We start from the raw sequence: 20,175 nt of genomic DNA, 5'->3' as shown, positions 1-20,175 counted from the left end.
GTCATAAATTTGTATTAAACTGACAACTTCTCTTTAAGGACTTTATTCTTTTTAATAATAAAGACTGTTTTCCACTGCTGTATCAATAGCCTTCATGTCTGAATATCTTCACTGATCCCCTACAGAAGCTTTTGTTTCCACCTGGGCTTATGTAGGGCTAATTCTACACAATAAATGCAGTGATGGACTTACAGGCACTAACCAGTCCCAAAGGCAAGCCAGGACCCACTGGCACCCAAAGTGCTGAGGCCAGAAGAGTGTGAATGTGGAGAGAAACCTCCAACCTGACTACTGAGTAAGTGCCTGTTGTGAACATACGTGCCAGGTGTGGCAGGTTTTTTCAATGTACTTTCCATTTTTGAGCATGGAATGCATTTCGCTCTGAAACACGTGCTGTATCCTGTGGGTTTTTTTTTTACCTGTGGAACCTCTTTCTGTGGTGGTTTTTCAAAAGCTTTGCTTTGTGTTGTCTGCTTAATGTTACATTTCCAGCTTAAGCTGTGTCTATAGAGCTTTTTGACCTGCTCAAAAAATGCCTGGACCATTCTCCTTGCAATTCTTGAAGTGCTATTCTGGTATTACTAAGGGTCTAACTAGATACTTGTCTCCTTTTGTTAAAAATTAGGAGTAAATTAAGCTGTAGTAACTGGATCAGTCAGACATGCAGTGCACTGGATAAGAAGTCGATATTAAGACTCTCCTTATGTACAATATCAGGGGCATTTTTTTCACAGCAACTTATCCAGTGAGAGAGCAATGAGTTGTTTTAAGATGTTCATCTGTTATTTCTTCTTCCTCAAACATGTTAGGTGATCTGCAGCTGACAGGTCACCTGTGTGTGATGCCATTCAGGCTGTGAGTTGTAGGTGCTGCACGCAGCAGGATCATGCTCTGGGCCAGGAACATGAGCTGCACCGATGAAGTTGGCCACTGGATGGGGATCTCTGCTAAGCAGTCATGGGTTAGCTGCAAGGTAGTGGTCTTTATTTTGGTGGATGGAGATGTCGGTAGAACGGCTCTTGTATGATGAAACTGCTGATCAAACAACTGTTTTTCCTAGGTTTGGATAATTGCCAGGGTGTGTGTCCTCATGCCTTTCACCTGCTTATCCTAAGTGCGTCATTCCGAGACTCAAAGTTAAGAGGGGTCGTCTTAAATACAAGGGAGGAGGGAAGAAATGAAAATCGAGTTTATAGTGTCTTGGTAATTATGCCTCTGCACAGACTCAAGACAATGTCTTTCCTAGGATTTCTTGATGATAGACCTCATTGCTGGTCCAAAAAAAATATTTTTTTAAGAAATACTTTTAGATTAAAGCCATCCCCTTCAGTCAGGGGACTTTCTACCATTGAGACACTAGTGTGTGTGTGTTTATCTACCCAAATGTTACTGAAGCAACAGATGGCAATACAGATTTTCACTAAAAATGAAGTGCTGTTAGTCCTCTCCTCTGAAGACGGGTGGCAGAGAAAGGTTCTGCCTGCTGTGATCACCGTTAGAGGCTCCACATCTTGTGGGGCAGCAGTTCCCCCTGGCTGCTCCAGGTGGCAGTCACTGTCTACAGCAAGGCAGTGGGAGTCCCGGAGCTAGAGGCCACTCGCTGCATGTACAAAACACTGAAGTGCTTGGGGATGTGTAGTTATTGTTTCAGAAGAACCGTAGGCGTTGACCTGAGCATTCTGGCCATCCTTTTCCTTAAATTGAATGCTTGTGTAATTCTTCGTGCAAATGGTAGAGCAAATGTTAGCTAAAGCAGCTCAGCCTTTCCAGGGAAGAGTTTTAAACCATTTTGAGCTGAGACTTTTCCATCTTGATTTTCCTGAGTATTCTTCCTGAGTGGTTCTGTTTTGGCTCTTTGCTGTTTTAGGCTCCTCCACCTTGAAACGGCTGCAGAATTAGATGCTGCCATATTTAACACTGTACAAACAACAACAAAGAACTGCAGAATCACTGGAGCAGGAGCTAAGCAGATGTGACAACACTTATTTTGTATTTTCCACTTATTTTCTGACAGTGTCACATGCTCAGAACCGGTTGGAACCCTAAACAACTTGCTCAGAACCGGTTGGAACCCTAAACAACTTAAGGGCTCTTTTTATTCAGGTTATCAATCTGGTTTTGTTTTTTTGTTTTGTTTTTTTTTACCTAGGATTTATAATGTTCTGCATTTATAATGTTCTGCATTCTGTAACTTGTATCCATGTAGTTTTAGTTTCGTTCTGTCAGAACTTGGGCAGTACGTACTGCCTATGTACCTAAGTATTCATCTTTTAGGCCAGAAGTTCTTATAACCAGTTGTTCATTCATGTGTCCTAAGGTGCTTTTTTTTACGGGGGGGCGGGGGGGAGGTTTTTTCCCTCTTCCAAAAACTGAAAGCAATTGTGAAATGAGCCAGCGAGGCCTGAGAGCCTGGGTGGGAAGAGCACCATATTTGTCCCCAGCAAAATTCTTTTAATTGTCTAAAAAAACAATTGGCAAAGATCATTTTAAGCTAGGATTGCGCTGCACAGATTGCACTGCCTGGATTCTGGTGTTTCTTGGGGGGCTCTGACCACGTTCTGTTCAGTTACACTGGTGTCGCCTGACTTTTGACCGCCAGCTCAGGAGGGCTGAGTCAAAGCATTTTTTGCTGTCATTCCTGTGCTCTCTGCGATAGGGTCACCAGGGGTCAGCGTAAGGGAGCATCCCTCTGCCTGTGGTGCCCTGTGGTGGAGCCGCAGCCCAGGAGACAACCCAGGCCCGTTTGTCTCTTCAGCGCAGCCCCCCAGCCCTACAATTCTTTGTTCACACTAGCTTCAAATGGAGCGGAGTCTTTGCTCATCAGCAGCCGGTAAGCAGCTCATGACCCCGGCAGATGTTTCTGCATTTTAGGCTAATGAGAACTTATTGGATTACTGCAGTCTTCCCTGCCTCGGAGTAAATACCACGTTGTTGGAGATCCGGAAACTCATACTGAATATGATAAACAAACTGCTGGCTGGACTGTGATTGCCAGGACATGAAAAGAGTTCCACAGCAGCAGAAGATCTAACGGCTCTGAAATGCACCACTGAGCCACACCAATTAAGAGCATTTCCAGTGATTATGTGAGCATTCCTGTTCAACTCACAGAAATGATTTTAAGTTGTTTCTTCCGCTGCATTTGTGTGTGGTCGGTAAAGCAAGCACGAGGATGGAGGACGAGGTTTGCAGAGTGGTCTCAAATGCCTCTGATCAGTTTCTTTTGAAATATTTCTGTGATAATGTATATGCAAGACCTATAAAGTTTCCTACTATTTCAAGATCTTAAATTCCCTATGATAGGGAAGCAGACCCAATTTGCCTCTTAAGGCATAACTAATGTTTGCTTTACATAGGTAACGTGTGTTTGGAGATGGCCTGTAGGATATAAAAACTTAATTCCTTCTCTTAATATCTACTGCGTGTTGGGGGGCAGGAAGTTAAACAGCTGATGGAACAGTAGAGTTTTCAGGATTATTACTCAAAAAGTTATTCTGTCTGTGACATTTAATCCTTTCAGCAGTCAGGCTTTGGTGTGTGTTTCTTCAGAACTTTTTAGACTCTATTTCAGTAAGTGAAATGGTGAACAAGTAACTAGAGGAGTGCAGCCCTGATCCCCAGCTGAACCAGGATGAAGCTTATGGGCTTGCCCGTAGAGCAGTGTCAGTACACTTCCACAGCTTCAGCGGGTTGTGGACAGGGTGAGTATAGGACCTCTAGAGGCAGTGCCCAAAGAGTTGGGAGCCCTTAACCCTTTCTTGCTGCCTTTTCTGTCATGAGAAATCTGTCTTTGCCTAGCTGAACAAAACCTGGTTTCTCAAATCAACAGGATTTTTATGACAAAAGGACACCTCTACCCATTCCTAGTTATAAAGGTGTCCAGCTGAATTTTTAGTAACTCTTCAGTGTGGAGACCACAACCTCTCTCGATCCCTGATGTATATAACTTCCACCAAACATTAGGCTATGCACAAACTTCTGTTGCATCAGTCATATGTAGAGGTTGAGAAGAAAACTGGGAAGTAATTTCTTACTAAATGTCTTAATGACAGCCGCTTCTGATTAAGCACAGTCCTCTATTCCCATTCCAAATCAGCATCTGCCCATATGAATGATTTCTTAGTACTATTTCAGTCATTTTGTCAGGAATTAAAATGTTACGCTACTGTGAAAGATCAGCCTCTCCTGTTGTATAGATAGTTAATAAGCATTTTTGACAGAACTATTTAATAATTATATTCTTGATATCGTTATCCTGTTATGTGCTACTCTGATTACATTCTTATTTAAAAAGTGCTCTTTAATTATCCTTTCCTTGTAATTTTGTTCTAGAGATGCTTGTATTCCTGGGAGGCAGGATCAGTCTTGGTTCTACCGCTCTGTGTCTGGACTGATGTAGTTTCTGTTAAAAGACAGTCTCCCCGTTGCTGGTAAGCTTGCAGTAGTGTGAGAGAGCCAGTAAGACTTGTTTTGCAGTTATCAGTTTCTGTGTTAGATACCTATGTTTGGCTAACAGAAAGGAGCTGTCACAGAAACCCAAAGGGAGAACAAAACAGGGGGTTAAAGAAATGTGTGTGGATTTTTAACCGTGAATATAATACTGTAAAAATTAACGAAGGCCTTATTCCTGTCTGGTGATATGTAACGACTGACATGAATGTTTTTCCGTTGGGAAGGGGGAAACAAATGATTCTGGTTTCCCTAAAGCTGGTGACTTGTCCATTGTGTTTTATTTTTCGCCCACCTTCTACTGAAATCCGGTGTGTACAGGGCTTGGTGCAAAACTAAGTAATGACAAACCTTGTTTTTACTGCAGCATCTTTCCTTATGTGCACAATTTACGCAGGCGTTCTCAAAATCTTTAAATAAGTGAGTGTTACCTCCTGTGCCTTTAGGTCTGGTCATGTGTGACAAGTTGGTGATAACACTCATGCTGAGGCAGTTAACAAGGGCTAATTATTAATGACGTGATCCTACCACTTGATGCTTGTGAGTAGTCTTACTCATTCGAATTTTGCAATTGAGGTGAGCCAAAGCAAGAGGAGGCACAGCTGAGAGTAGCAGTTCTCAAAAATTAGTATTATTTAGAGCTTAATGTTAACTTTGGTTTTTTTGTTTGACACATAACCTGTCTGATAATTTTAACATTGCCCATAGTTTATTTATTAGGTAGATGGGCTGTGGTGGAGGGGGGGAATTGTTTCTTCTGCAGAGTAATGATGAGAATGTGCAAGCAGTCAGGGTGTCAATTAGATCTAGTCACAACCCATATAGACGGATTCACACCTTCTTCTGTAAACTGCCGTCCCTCCCTCACCTTTCTGCCACACCAGTATAGCTGCCCCAATTCCCCGCACGCTTACAACCTGGGCAAGTGCCTGAGATTCCTAAAATGTCATGAGGAGCAGAATTGTGTTCTTTTGTAAACGAAATAAAAATCTGAACTATGCACAGTGCAAGCGGGTGGGTGAATATGGCCCTCAGATTTGACTGATGAATAGTTTTTATACATGAGGAGTTCTTACAGAACTGCCTTTAAACTCTAACTGTTACCAGATGTGGGTTGCAGGCGGCTGCTGGAATTCCAACACCTGTTGCATCACACTGAATAGGATTCATTTTGGCAGGCACAGAAAATTCCATTTTAGTAACTAAATAGTTTGAAATGATATCTAAAGCCTCCTTTTTTTTTCAGACCAAGCTGATTCTAGCCTTATTTACAGGATTTCACATACTTTCATAATTAGAAGATGGCTTGCAGTCTTTAGAGACTGTAATTGCCTGATAGTTCTTGTAGCCAGTAAATAATCAAGTAGAAAATCTTCAATTTGGAAGAAATCTCTGCTTTAAAAAAAGCTAACAATGATTTAAAAGGGCTATACCCCACATCATGATAACTTCTAGCTGTGATTTCTAAAATGTAGAATACAGTTTTGTGTTGAAAAATGTTATATCATTATGCTGAAGATGACGGAGCTCCATTTTAGGGGTGTACTCTGCTGTGTTCATCAAGTCATTGCTGAATCATGTTGCCTTTCCAAGGTCCACTCCCAGAGCTTTTTCCAAGATAACTGGGTGTTTAGTGGCACTTTGTGGGGTTTGTTTGTATGTACCCCGTAGATCTTGGGCATGAGTCTGTAAGGAACCATTTGTGGGTCTGCTCTATAAGGAGGTATGAATTCAGTGTAGAGCAAACTTCCTTTTTTTTTTTTTCTTTTTTGGAAAGCATGGTGCTGTTTCACCCAAACCAGACCTGATCACTGCAGGGCTATTATTAAAATCGTTGGTTTGATTGTTGAGGTGTTGTACATCAGTTATAGGCTGCTCTACTGTGAGAACAGCAGAGGTGCTTCATTTTTGTCTTGCCTCCTTATCTTTAATCAAGGGATTCCAACGTGCTCTTAAGTGTTACCTTTAGGAAGACGTTGACCTTAACATTGCTGCTTTGCAGACAGAAAAAATCTCAAGGCATGCAGGGTTCTGTGGATGTATCTGAGAAAATGATAAAGCTGAAAAAGAATCCGGAATTACCAGATTTTACTTTATCTTTGCATGTTTCGGTTTGTCTCAATTTAAAAAAAAAAAAAGCCAAAACGTTTGCACTTCAGTGTACTTTCTAGTAAGTTGCTTCTCATAAAGCCTGGCTGGTTTGCTTGGGAGAGGATCTCTGGTTCTAGAGTTTGGATAAACTGAAGGAGAATGCAGCAGTAAGGAAGAACCCACTCCTTTCAAGGTAGACAATCCAGCTACTTCCATTTCTAGTTAAGTTGCAGAGGGCGAGCTGTGTTTATAAAACAGAGTATCGTAAACGGTTTGGAGTGATACCTGGGTTTGACAGAGTTGGTGCAAGTTGATGTTGATCTCACCTGTGCCGTAGTTGCGTTTAGTACAGAGAGGGACAAAACTAATGTTCTAGGGAAACATTTGCAGAAAAATACAGCTCTTAAAAATCGGAATGGTGGGCATTATGTTTAATTCCACGTAAAACCAGTGTAAGGTCAACTTGACCTGATCTCACCCCAAAGAATAGTCGGGCAAGGCTTGTGGAGAGCGTTCACGTCTTGAACTAATGAACAGAATCTAGCGAAATACATTGCCTGTTCTTACAGAGCCTCGCTTAGGTCCTTGCCCATCACAGCTAGTGCGTAGCTAATACAGCTCCCAGTGCAAGAAGGACGGTACCAGTTGAGTACAACTATACATTTCTGAGGAATGGGAGATCAGAGGAAAAACCCTACATGCTTTAAAGATGTAGGAGGGCCTCTTCTTGACTTCATGCTTTTGTGCATGTGTCTTCAATTTGGGGCAAACGAGAGAGTCCCTTGGTAGCTCTCATAGCGTGGTTTTGTCATGTGAAGACACATGAGCAATGAAGTGAGCAGGAGAGGAGCAGTTGTTCCGAAACAGCGCAGCAGCAAGCGAAATGGCTTCAGCTTATGTAATATTAAAAGCTGAAAAAGCTGCTCCGAGGTGTCCTGCAACTCCTCCCACAGATGAGCTAGAGCTAGAAAAATCCCATTAAAAATAAACAAAAAATAACCTTTCCCAAGGTGGCGAACAGTGTTTAAAAACTTCTTGTTCAGTGGTGAACGCAGAGTTCTGATCTGATTTCTTCAATTCTCTGCCCTGGTCTTGACAATTAGGGCAAGTCTTAAAACAGGAGCTGCAGACAACCATTAGTCAAGAATTGCTGATGTAATAGAAGTGGCTTAAATAGGTGATTTCTTTAAAACCTTCTAAACTTGCTTGGCTATGATTTTAACTGTCGTGTCCAATCCTAAAAACCGTAGTGAGCCTTGCAAAGTACGTTGTCCTTTTGATTTGAGACTGTTTAAGTTGTCTGGTGTAAAGATTTTTCAGGTGAGATATACTTTTTAATACCCTAGCCTAGCTTTTTTTTTAATTTGACAGCGTCTGTTCTCTCCTAGACTTGTTATGCCTCTCCACAAATAAGACAATGCTGGTTTAAGACAGGTTTAGGTAGGAAAATGTAGCCACGTCTAGCAGTGTTAGCCATTACTGAGGGTAATCTGAATTTACCAAAAAGCTACCGAGTTAAGATTTTTCATTTTTTAAGAGAAGTTGTATTAAAATCAGTGTAAGTTCCAAACAACATAAAAAATTGGGCACCATTGTGTTGCTCTCCTGGCTATGGACTAATCAGCCTCTGAAGTCCTGTTGCTGAAGCAGTCAGGGAAACCTCAGTCCTTTTGATGACTTTGTGTTTTTAGGGAATGGACTGACTTGCAGAAAATATGTTAGCCAGTAGTGATGCTGCTAAAATACATGGTGATTGAAATAATTTTAAGGAGAAAAATAGTTTTTAAAGTTTAGCAGCTTGATTTCCTGTTTTTCATGTCAGAAGCTAGACGAAAGGGCCTGTGGTAAACTATCAAGTTGGCTTTTGGAAGCAAATCTGTATTTTTGCTAAATAAAATGCTGGGCTCCATATCAGTGAATTTAGAAGTAAAAGAACTGGGGTTCAAATAATGGAGCTAGCCTAGAAAAAAAAATAGTATTTTATAATTTATTTTCTGTTTTCCTAGTAGTTTACCTTAAGCCAGGTGTGTGGTGTTGGGGGAAAAATATGACCCAAACTACAGACGTTGAGGGTTTTTGTTTAGTCCTGGGGGGAGAGCTCAGCTCTGCTGAAGCCCATCTGGGATCCTGACTTGCCTGGGCTGTCTCCAGCAAGGGTTGGAGGAATCCTTCCTTGGTGTCTGTAGGTGGCATTGAATCCATCGCTGGGGGACACGGCGTTTATTCTGTCGCCTTGAACGCCTGCTGTTCCTTTGGATATGCTATTCCCTGGCTTGGGCAAGCTCTTCTCCTCCGCTGAACCCTCTCCTTCAGACTGGTGTAGTGAGAGCTCCCCCTCCTGTCTCCAGCTCCTGTAACCAGGGGCTAGGACGGAGGGATGGAGATGAGTAGATTAGGGCCTGGGGATGGAGGAGGACGGAGCAGCACCGGCGCTGGCGCTGGGTTTTGAGTCCGAAAGCAGTCCTTTGGCGGTGCTCGGGGGGGTGCCTCGCCCTGCAAAGGCTCCGTTAACGGGACCGGACCGTGCGGGGGGGTGCTGTGCCCTGGTCCAGGCTGATGGCACCTTTAGGAACCTGAGCTTTTGCAGCTCCTGCCTCTGCGTGAGGCTCACCGGCACCTCCGGGGCCCCGCGGAGGAGGGCGGAGAGCTCGGGCGGGTGGTCTCCCGGGGCTGCCGGGGCTCGGCAGAAGAGGGGCCGGTGCCGTAGCAGCCTCCGGGGAAGAAGGCCGGCCAGGCTAGGCTGTCAGGGCTGCGGAGAGGGTGGCGAAGGTGAGGAGCCGTGGCTGGAGCCGGGAGCCCGGCGGGGCCTGGCGCCGGGCGGGCAGCGCACCTGGGACCCGGCGGGGGCAGGCTGCGGGCCGGGGCCGGGGGGCGGAGGTGCGGGGCCCGGCCCCCTCCCCCGGAGCATGCTGTCAGGAGCAGGCGGGGAGCCGCAGACAAAGAGCCGGGGCCGGAGCCGAGCGGGCACCGGGGCCAGGAGGGGGCGGCCCGGGGGCGGGGACGCGGCGGGGGCGGCGGCCAGAGGCACCGGGGAGCCGAGCCCGGGAGCGGGGCGGCGGGGGAGCTCGGGCTGCGCTCGCCGGGAACAAAAGGCTCCTCCTGCCCGCAGAGAGCGGCCGTGGCCTGGGGCTCCGGAGCACCATGCCCCCCAAGCAGCCCGGCTGCGCCTGGGGGGTCCTCCTGACCCTCTGCAGCCTGAGCGCAGCCCAGCCCCGAGAGCGGCAGTAAGTACCGGGAGGAGGTCGCCGGCCCGCGGGCAACCTCCCCGTAAAAGGGGGAGGGTGGTGGTGGAGGAACGAACCCCTCTGCTCTGCAAGGGGCTCCGGGGGAGGCTGCACCAGCCACTTAACAAAGCCTGAGAAAAGTCCCCTGGAGGGGCTGGGGTCGGGGAGGCGAGCTGCGGCGGTTCCCGAGCCCAGCAGCACGTTTGTACTCGCCGGTGCAAAAGTGCATAGCACAAGGGGGGAAAAAAAAAGTCAGCAATACCTGACTCTAGCTCCTCCAGCGAGCGGCTGCAAAGCTTTTATCTGCGAGCAATTATTTAAGGAATCCGGGGTGTTGCGCAGGGGCTGCTGTTGTGCTTGGGGTGGTTGAAGGTAACGTCGGTGGCTCCCGAAGAGCATGTGAAGCATTCTTGTGGGGAAAATCATCCGAGGAGAAACACTTTACTGCGGGGAAAGTTCTCTGGCTTTTAGAAATTGAATCCACAGCTCGTTCCAACGTGTCTCGGTTCACTTTGATTAAGGTTTGCTTTGTTCTTTATGCCCAGCTTATTATAGCCCATCAACATCGTGAATAGCTGCATTAACTGAGTGCCATGGGGAACTTATTTTCACTTGCTTACTAGAAAATATTTCACGTCCTGCCAAGTTTTGGTATAACCTGACAGAGCTATTAGTCAAATGTGCTTATAGGATCTGTCCAGTCACTGTCAAGTTAACTGTTTAATTGCCGAGTTAAATATTTAATTTTCAAATGCCACTTATTAAGTGATTTAAATAGTGATATCGACAAACCGATACTTCAGCGAAAGTTGCAGCAATTTAGAACAATGTGAATACATGTGCTTCACATATGGCACTGTAGTGCTGTGCTTATGTGACAGTTTGAATCTAATCATTTCATACTGGATGCAGATGGTATGCTTTCTCCCTCTGCAACTAGATCAGCTAGGTCTTTCTTACCAAGAATCTGCAGGCTAAGTAGTAACTTTTTATTATTATTTATTATTATTGTTCCAATGACTTTTCAAACCTGGCAACCATAAGGTTTTGAATCTGTAAGTACCCCATGCAATTTAACTCGAATGCCACAGAGATCTGAACTTCCTTTGGGGGTAATGGGATCTCCATGGCAATGAGGCCTGCTGAGAGAGAAACATGGGGTTGGAATTTGATAAAAGATGACTTGGGGGCTGTAAAACACCACCATCCTCATCCCAAAGTGATAATTAATCATGAGCTAAAGCAACCTGGCGCATGGAACTGTAGAAAGGCATGGGCTGAGAAACTGGGCTTAGAGTTGTGCGAGGAATTGCCTTGTTTTAAAAAATCCTTTTGGGTAAAAAAAAACCCAGAAAGGTGTGTCATGAAGAGAATATAAATGTGTTGCTTACAGCCGAATGCATCAAAGAGCTCAGCGTCTGTAATGCTTTTAGTTGACAAGTTCATGGCACGGCGCCATTCAGCACAGAAGAATGGTACAGATTCCATTCAGAAATGCAAGGATTGTGGTGTATATATAGGAGGTCAGCTAGGGTGGCTTTAAAACTGTGTGTGCCTGCTAAAATAATTCCTTTTTGCCAGGGTTTTGAAACTTGCAGGATATAATTGTTTGAACAAAAATGTGGTAGCGGAACTGAGAATTTGAGCCCAGTCTTGTAACTCCAGTTTCTGGGCTGCTTCTATATAAATTGGTTATTTAGAGACGTTACATGTATGCGAGTCTGACATTTAGAAAGTGTTGAGTGTCAGCACTGAGAGTCGCTTCTTTTTTAGTGTATCAAGTTGAACGATGAAAATGGAGCCAAGAAAAATAGTTGAGGCAAGAATGTTGGAAGTATCTAAACTGTTTCAAAACAAAGCATTATCTACAAAACTTTACTGGAGGTTCAGGTACCTCCTTATTCTTTCATCAACTGCAGCTTTTTATGATTAGCTACTTGTATATTTAGTTTATTTTTATATATAATACATTTTAAAAAATTATATAATATGCAATAAGCATCAACATTACTGTCTTTATTTAAATACTAAGCATTTGTACGCCACTCAGGCTCTGTTCATTTCTCTGTGCATTCTGTGTCCATTTTATGCATATTAGCTGTAGGCCTAGACTGCTGGTGGTCACAAACGTGACCCTACAGGGGCCGATATGTTACAGCGTAGTCTGGTCTTTTCCCTTTGCTATACATAAAGTGGCTTACAAATAAAGATCACACTCTTGTTGCTGTTCTTGACCATCCGTTTCCAATTTTGCTCCTCAGGGGCTATTTGATTGCAGCACCTTCTGTTTTCCGATCTGGTGTCGAGGAAGCTATAAGCGTAACCATCTTCAACTCTGTCAAGGAGACAACAGTCCAGATTCAGTTAGTAGTCAAAGGAGAAACAGTGTCACGAGGCCACGGAACAGTTCTGGGTAAGTTCCTGTAATTCTGAACTTGAGAACTAGTTTGTAAGTTGAGGTGCTGTGGGAGCACGTGGATATCTCTTGGAGAATTGCTTTAGGTGATAACAGAACTGGAACCAAACTACTATTTAATTCCTTGACTGCTGCTAAACGTTCTCAGTTGATGGTGCTAATGTGGCTTTGATGTATGTGATCTCAAACATCCAAGGCCAATAATTTTGCAACTCCAAGACATACAGACGCTCTAGATAATTGATATTCAAGAGTTTTATAGTGAATATCTTTCCTTTCGAAACCTGAATGTTTTACACTGGGGAGCTGTGTAAGGAATAAGATAAGCTGACTTTAAAGAAAAATATAACATCTACAAAAACATCATAGTTTTCTACCCTTACTTTAAAATGAGTGCTGGAAATGCAATCTCCCCATCTTCAGGACCAAGTATTGCTGAGAGAAGTGGTAATATTTGTGCAGTTGGGTAAGTCTTTAACACCCAAGACAGGTACATCTGTCCTGTGTGTAAAAACAAAGTGTTTTGATTATGTCCAACTTAATGTTGAATGAATGTACATTAGTGAAAGTGAAGTCCAGTAGCGCTGTTCTACCGCTGCTAGTAGTGGTGTAAACTGTAATGTAGACAAGGCTCAGGTGATCAGGCTCTTTAACCATCATGCTTTAACTCTTCTGTGTGTAAAAACTGGGAGTTATATAAAAGCCATTTCCTTTTTTGGAGCAGATTGTCTCTGGTTTTATCCTCCCCTTGTTGTCTTTGAAATTGGCTGACAATTGCTAAGTAATTCAAAGGGGGTGATGCTTACACATGTGGACAACATATGCTAAAGAGAAATCTTAGGTATGGCTGTATCCAGCAATCAAAATACGTGCTATGAGTGTTTGGAAGATTACTCAAGTCCCGAAAGAGGCCAGGTGCTTTTTACAGCAAATACTTCTGTGAGCCTAGGATGCCCTGTGCGGAAGCCTCAGCCTTGGTGCTACTCTCTAACCACAGGGCACTTGGCAATTTACCTTGGGCAAAAATTGTAAATAAATGTGGCCCAAGTTTATTCTGGAGAACTCTCCTAGGTCTGACCTGCTAACCCTGCAGATTGTTTTACATCATGCAGGTGAAATCATAATGAAGGGGTATCGCAGTTAGCAGCTCTGTGACATGGGGTCTCCTTTCACTCAGCTGCAAATGTCTAAAATGTTTAGTACCTTAGCTTGAGAAGAATAACACTCTCTCTCTCTCTCTCTCATTTTAGATAAAGGAACAATTAAACTGAAGGTAAGTGTCAATTATTTTAAGATGGTTTTTGGTGCAAACATGAGGGACTTGCCTTCAACTACATCAGGCATTGCTTTCTGAGCAGCTGCAGCACAAATACAGGTCACATTCTGGTGCACACACTAAGGAGGAAGCAACCTTCCCAAGAGGAAGAGTGGAGAGTGAAAAGAACAAAGCTTGCTCCACCCCAGCTCGTCTGTCAGGCCCTTACACCACTGAAGGAAATCAATGGCTGAATCTGTGGCTCATTGCTCGACGTAAAGTTGGGATTATGTTATAAGGATGACAGTACATGCGCTCTGGTGTGGAGCGTTGGACAGACCACAGAAATCCAGATTATTGAACACTGTGTCTCTGCTAGTTATTCTGGTACTACAGTGTTATTTCAAAAGCATAAGCTTTCACTAGTTTTGTCGACATTTTAGACTTTGACATTAGTAATATTTTTGCCATCAGCACAGTCCATAAAATGAAGCTTATACTTGCATAAGGGTAAGCTTCACTCTCAAATTATGACCTGTTATCAAAGTATTTCTGTATTATCAGATTTTTTTACTTTGAAATTTTTAATCTAATGTCCTTTTAAAAGTCTTTTATTTCTCTGAGCTGGTTGAAAATATGCAAGCATGCATGTTTTGGTTTGGGGATTTTTGTGGGCTTTGGTTTGGTTTTTTCCTCTACCAGTACAGCTGTGTCTTCCATAGCGTGGTTGATTTCCCCATGTAACACACCTTCTTTAGTGGAAGCTGTGCATGTAGATCAAATATCACTTTGCTTGAGTGATAAAGAAAGGCTAGAAGAGAATTTCCTGCCATGTTTTTAGCAATACTTTGCCTCCTTTGAAGTTCGTACATTGTAAAAGATCTAGTATGTTCTTCATTTTCTTTTTATTACTAACACATAGTTACACTGAAATGCAGCAGGTGGCTGCTCTTTGCTCACTTCAGTGTCAATATTCCCCAGAAAGCTCAAAGGCTTTTCTGTGTCTTCCTCACCTCATGGTCTGTTTTCTAGGTGCCTTCAGGACTGCGTGGACAAGCGCATCTCAAAGTCTGGGGCAACCGGCACCTAGCAGAGGAAGGCTACATTTTTCACAACTATACCACAGTAACCGTTGACAGCAAAGGATCGTCAGTGTTCATCCAGACTGATAAGCCTGTCTATAAACCCAAGCAGAAGGGTAAAGTGACCTTGGAGAACCTGCCAGATGCTAGGGCTGCTTTCAAGCTTTTTCAAGGGTAGATGCTGGGATGAGATCTTCTCTTCATTGCCAGCAGTGGTGACTAATAAATTTCCTCTTTTCCTTTTTTAGTGTTGATAAACCTCTTTATGGTGACTTCTGACTTGAGACCAGTCAATGACAGGGTAAAGAAAACTGTTTTCTTTCACACTGTAAAACATGATGGAATACTTGGCGAACTGTATTTTATTCTAATGTATGTTTATGCAGAAATATAATTGGATTTTTTTAACCTATTTAGGCATATCTTGCAATTGCTTGTTGTTATTTACAATTTAGGGTTTTTTCATTTGGTCACATTACTGTTCAAGGAGAATACACACTTTTGCAGTGCTAGCAAATGCAATGTGGCTTTGCCAAAGCAGTTAGAAGACTCTTTCAGAGACTTGCACTCTCTTTGGGTAACGCACAGATACGCAAAGCATTGCTTTTCCAGATAGATGTGTGAATGCAATGTGTGTTTCTCAGGCTGCTTTTACCAAAGAAGAGATGTTTAAACTTTGTCACTTTGTGCATTATACCGTGCTTATGTCGACTCAGCAGTTCATCACAAGAAGCAGAAAAGTAGCTTTGTTTCATAAAGCCTTTTCTTCTTCTTTTTTCTCTTTCAGATTGAAGCTTATGTGGTGGTGAGTATCTGTCTGCCAATCATCTAGCATGTATCCTGTAGAGGCACAAGATTCTTGTAGCCTTAAGAGAAACGAGTCACACGTCTGTACCTTTTCAAGTCCATTATGGCCATTCCCAACTGTAACTATGCAATTATCTCTGTCCCTGTGTCTTTAACTGATCTCTGTGTCTTGCTTTTTTGTTATCACCAACAAATATACTTGTTTTCTACTTCAGTTACAGAAATCCACTCCCATTTTTCAGCCTAAGAAGAACTGGCTAGATTCACTGGGGTTTATAAATGTGACAGTCCCACTCAATTTCTCCCTTCTTTTCAATGCAGACACACTCCTATCCTTCATCTGGCTGGGCTGATATAGCAGGGCCCTTCTCATCTCTGCACCCAAACATTATGATAGTGGACAATAGAAATTCATGGCAAGGAAAGGGTGCTCCTGTCTTCTTCCTTATGAGGTGAATGAGAGGTTCCTTCTGTGTCTAGTGTTTTTTTTCTTTTTTTTTTTTTTTAAACCATGTGTTTTCTTTAGCTGTCAGCAAGCAGAAGAATTCACCCTCTTCTCTTGTTTGCATTCAGTTACACATTTAATGCTGACAAAAAAAAAACGGGATTAATTTCATCTGATTTTGTCATCTAAAAGTTGTCTTGCTAGTTGTACAGCTGCCTTTCTGAGTACAAAGAAGGCATCTTCAGAGGCCAGTTCATCCCATCCAAAATAGGGGTCTGAAGATAGGTGGAAGATCTGCTGCCTGACAGTGCTTGCTTGTGTGCATTGTTTACAGCAGCAGTGTCCTTAAATGAGTCCTGAGTTTTAGAAAGCAAATACCCCCGGTAAAGGATCTTCAGACAGTTTTCAACAGCTGTTAGTTACATTTGAGCCGTTAGTGAAGTGTATGTATTTCAAAATGAAGTTCTTTGTTGCAAGCTGAGTTAAATGTATTAGTGATATTCATTTTCACTGTGATGTTTCTCGTTCCTCAACCGCTCTGCAGGATCCTCGGGGGTCTCGTATGATAGAGTGGAGCAATTTGAAGCCCTTTTGTTGTGGTAAGTTTCAGACTGTTCTTAGTGTATTGTTAACTTGCCTTTGCTTCTGCTTATACCGAGTTGTGTTCAGTAAGCCTTGACAGGGGCTGGTGAGCGACACAGCAGTCACGGTGTGTTGTTTCCTTTTTCAGGTATTGTAAATATGACTTTTCCTTTGTCTGATCAGCCAGTGTTTGGCGAATGGCTCATCTTTGCTGAAATGCAGGGGCACACATACAACAAATCCTTTGAAGTGCAGAAATACGGTGAGTTGTATCCAAATCAGCTTTGACTATAACCCAAGTGCGTTTGGAAGAACAAAGCATTAGGAAATGCTTTCACTTGAGATGAAACACCTGAGAAATAATGCATTTAAAATGTCACGAGGGAAAATTCTTAGAGGCTGTGTACTTCGGGGATGTAGACACTTGCGACTTAACCGAGCCCTTTGTTCCTGTCCTCCACACTTCGTAAAGTAAAGGACCTGAAATGAAGTGTCATATTGCACGATCTATTCATGTAACAAAATTTACTTTTGCTTTGGAAAACTCTTAAAGATGCTTTCAGTCTGTCAGTGCTTTCCTTCCTTTCCCAGAGACCTCCTTGGAATTGTGAATCCTTCTTTTGCTGCCCCAGAGTCCCTCTGTTTGATGAAGGGTGGGCATCGTTACACCCAGCACACTCTCTATGATATCTGACCTGATCGCACAAGCATTTATAGACACTGACAACTGCCAATACCTCATCTCTATTCCCAACATTGTGGGGGAGTCAGTAGTTGTCCTCTTTACCCTGTATCTAAGAGAAAAAGCTTGGTCTCAAATCCTGGAACACAGATCCTTCTGAAAAGAAGTGAAAATCTGAGACTGTTTTGCTGAGGTCATCTTGCCAACATGGTCTTGGTTTGCCACTGTTGTCGATTCATTCTCTGCTGAGTGCTGTCCTGCCTAATGTTAGCTACACTGCCCTCATCTGACCATGAGCAGTGATCTTGTCAGAGCTGCGTGTGCTTTTGCTATAATCTGGACAGTAAGATCTCCTTGAAAAGATTCTGTTGTGTCTCTTTTCATTGTAGTATTACCAAAGTTTGAGTTGCTGATTGACCCCCCTCGCTACATTCGTGACCTTTCACTGTGTGAAAAAGGAACTGTCCATGCCAGGTAGGAACATGTCACAAAGTTTCCTTACTATCGATTGTGGTGCAGTCACTGGAGCTTGGATCTCGTCTACTGCAGACTTTTCAGATGATTTCTGGTCGTTGTCAGAAGCTTTCCTTTGTAAGAACCTTCATAAAACACGTTAACAATAACAGGCTGGGAAACCTTCTGTGATATTTTTTTTCTGTTTTCTAGATGTGCAGCTCACATGGTACTAGTCATGATATAATCAGGAAAACAGAAAACAGCTGGAAGTTATAAGTTATCTTCTTTCCATTTCAGATATACATTTGGAAAACCAGTGACAGGAAAGTTAATTGTCAATATGACTATAAATGGTGTCGGGTACTACAGGCATGAAGTGGGACACCCTGTCCTCAAGACCACCCAGGTGAGGGAGACCATTGAGTCAGCTGCAATAAAGTGCCTGGCCTATAATCTGTTTTATGTTACTGATGGGAGATCAGAAAATAAATGTGATCATTTGGTCCAGCATAATAAAAATATTACATATTTTTACATGGTATGTTTATGGTTTGGGGGGATAAGAATTTGTGGCATGGTATTAATCTGGTTTTAGAGCATATGGGGCTGAGGGAGAACATGAGAATGAGGCACTGTGACAGAGCTGGTCCAGACTATGGATGAGGGAGGAAAACGAAACTTGCTTTCTCTCCTCCTTCCTTCACCTGCTCCCCAGTTAATTCCCTCCACTCCACATCCTTTAAAAATCCTGCTGCAAACTCCTATCAAGTGCCTGTGCTTTAGATTTGCTTTCTAGACCCTTTTGAATGTGAATGCAAACCTGTGTTTCTGTTCCCCAACACCCTTCGTAGATCGATGGCTCTGCTGTTTTTGACGTGTGTGTGAAGGACATGATGCCAGCTGATGTTCCAGAGCACTTCCGAGGCACAGTCAATATCTGGGCCACAGTGATCAGCTCTGATGGGAGCAAGCAGGTTACGTTTGATGACTCAACGCCCGTTCAGAAACAGCTGATTGATATCAAGTACTCCAAGGACACCAGAAAACAGTTCAAACCTGGACTGCCTTACAAAGGAAAGGTAAGATTAGAAGTAGACACACTGACGTGTGGCTGATACACGGTTATACTGATTAGATCCTGGGATGTTACACTGTGTTCTGGTGTGTTTTTCCCACCTGCTGTTTCTGTCATTGGCTGGAATTGCCTATAAAGTAAACCCTGTTGTTCTATAAATGAAACACTGTGTAGGTAGAAGTCACTTACCCCGATGGAAGTCCAGCTGACAGAGTCACTATCCGAATTAAAGCTGAACTCACACCAAAAGACAACGTTTATACAAGTGAACTGGTATCGAGAAATGGCCTGGTGGAGTTTGAAATCCCCTCCATCCCTACAGCTGCCCAATATGTCTGGCTAGAGGTGGGTGAAAGCTCTTTATAGGATTAGTGGGCTTTAATGTAACTAATCTTGTCAAACCTGCACTTTATAAATCAGTGCTACAAACAGGAAATTGGTGCCTTTTAGCTTCAACTTCTTGATTTAAATGCAGCAAACACTTGCTTTGTTTCTTGCTGCCAATAGAACTGATGTTGATAACCATTGTGAAAAGATGTTTCTCCAAATACAGCTTGATATAGTAGTACGGGTCCAGTATTTGGAGAGTACCGTTGCTGTGTAAAGATGACAAGGGATGAACAACTGGAAAGTATAAAATGGGAGATGGGGATACAGCGTAAGAAGAGAGTACAAATCAGGCTTTCTGTGCATCCATAACGTTCAGATGTAACTTTTGTTAAGACCAAAGTGACAGCGATTGATGGGAAACCGTGTGGGGATCAGTATCTGCCAAACTACTTGTCCATCAGTAGCTGGTACTCGCCCAGCAAGTGTCACATCCAGCTCCAGGCACCAGATAAACCTTTCCAGGTATGTTGGCTTCGTATTCCATCATGGCAGCAACTGTGTTTCTTGGCTTGAAGTATTTTGTTCTGATTACATATTTCTAGCCGTTTCTGTTTCTGGGATCCTGGACTGTTACTGTTTCCAGTACAAAGGTTGAAGTAGCTGCAATTCAGCCACCAAATAATTGTTCAATGTGGGCTCCACGTGGTTCTAAGCAAAGGGCCTCTGATGCAGCATCTCATTCTGCTTTGTGTTGTGGGGATGGCGGAGAGAGGGTGGATATAGGCAGTGGCAACACTTTAGTTTTTCATATTTGAATGCCCGTTCTGTGCACCTCCAATGATATACACATGTGAGTGGTTTGGTGAAAATGATGTGCTTTAGTTTGAGTCAACAAATGTTGAAAGATCGGAAGTGACATTAGTGGGAGTAGCTTAATTACTAAAGATCCAAATTAGGGCTATGTAGTCTCACTGGAACTTCCAGTTTAAATCTCAGCTGGATCTGTTTAGTCTTCCCATTACCGAACCATGAGCGTAGTTATCTTGTTGTCTTCTGTAGTTTTTGTAGGAGCCTCTCTAAAAATGTAGTCTTTCCATATAAAAGTTGTCATGATCTCTCTCCTAAAGGAAAGATCCGATTTCACCATGATTCCTGTTGCATATTGTTTTACTGGGCATTGTTTAGGGTTTGTTCTCTACCTGAGGAGATGCTCCAAGGGTCTGCATATTGCCTTGTGAAAAGAAATAAAAAAAGTGGGTTTTGGCAGTATCCACACTTAGA

At 43.1% G+C, this 20,175-nt stretch overlaps 1 protein-coding gene across 1 annotated transcript in view; it reads left to right on the top strand.

Annotated features, from left to right (window-relative positions):
• The first annotated feature begins 9,681 nt into the window (after positions 1-9,681).
• The window catches only part of CPAMD8 (C3 and PZP like alpha-2-macroglobulin domain containing 8), a 51,444-nt gene continuing 40,950 nt past the window's right edge, over positions 9,682-20,175 (top strand). Inside the window, 13 exon segments of the mRNA XM_086477758.1 lie at positions 9,682-9,764; positions 12,026-12,177; positions 13,431-13,453; positions 14,468-14,633; positions 14,766-14,818; positions 15,305-15,322; positions 16,314-16,368; positions 16,500-16,613; positions 17,423-17,507; positions 17,787-17,895; positions 18,341-18,568; positions 18,739-18,909; positions 19,288-19,416. Of these exon segments, the coding sequence (XP_086333884.1) occupies positions 9,682-9,764; positions 12,026-12,177; positions 13,431-13,453; positions 14,468-14,633; positions 14,766-14,818; positions 15,305-15,322; positions 16,314-16,368; positions 16,500-16,613; positions 17,423-17,507; positions 17,787-17,895; positions 18,341-18,568; positions 18,739-18,909; positions 19,288-19,416 (1,386 nt within the window).

The sequence above is a fragment of the Leptosomus discolor genome, chromosome 24 (assembly GCF_034619465.1).
Source record: "Leptosomus discolor isolate bLepDis1 chromosome 24, bLepDis1.hap2, whole genome shotgun sequence".
NCBI lineage: Eukaryota > Metazoa > Chordata > Aves > Leptosomiformes > Leptosomidae > Leptosomus > Leptosomus discolor.
The sequence above is the reverse complement of the archived record's forward strand: the minus strand, read 5'-3'. Positions and strand labels throughout refer to the sequence as shown.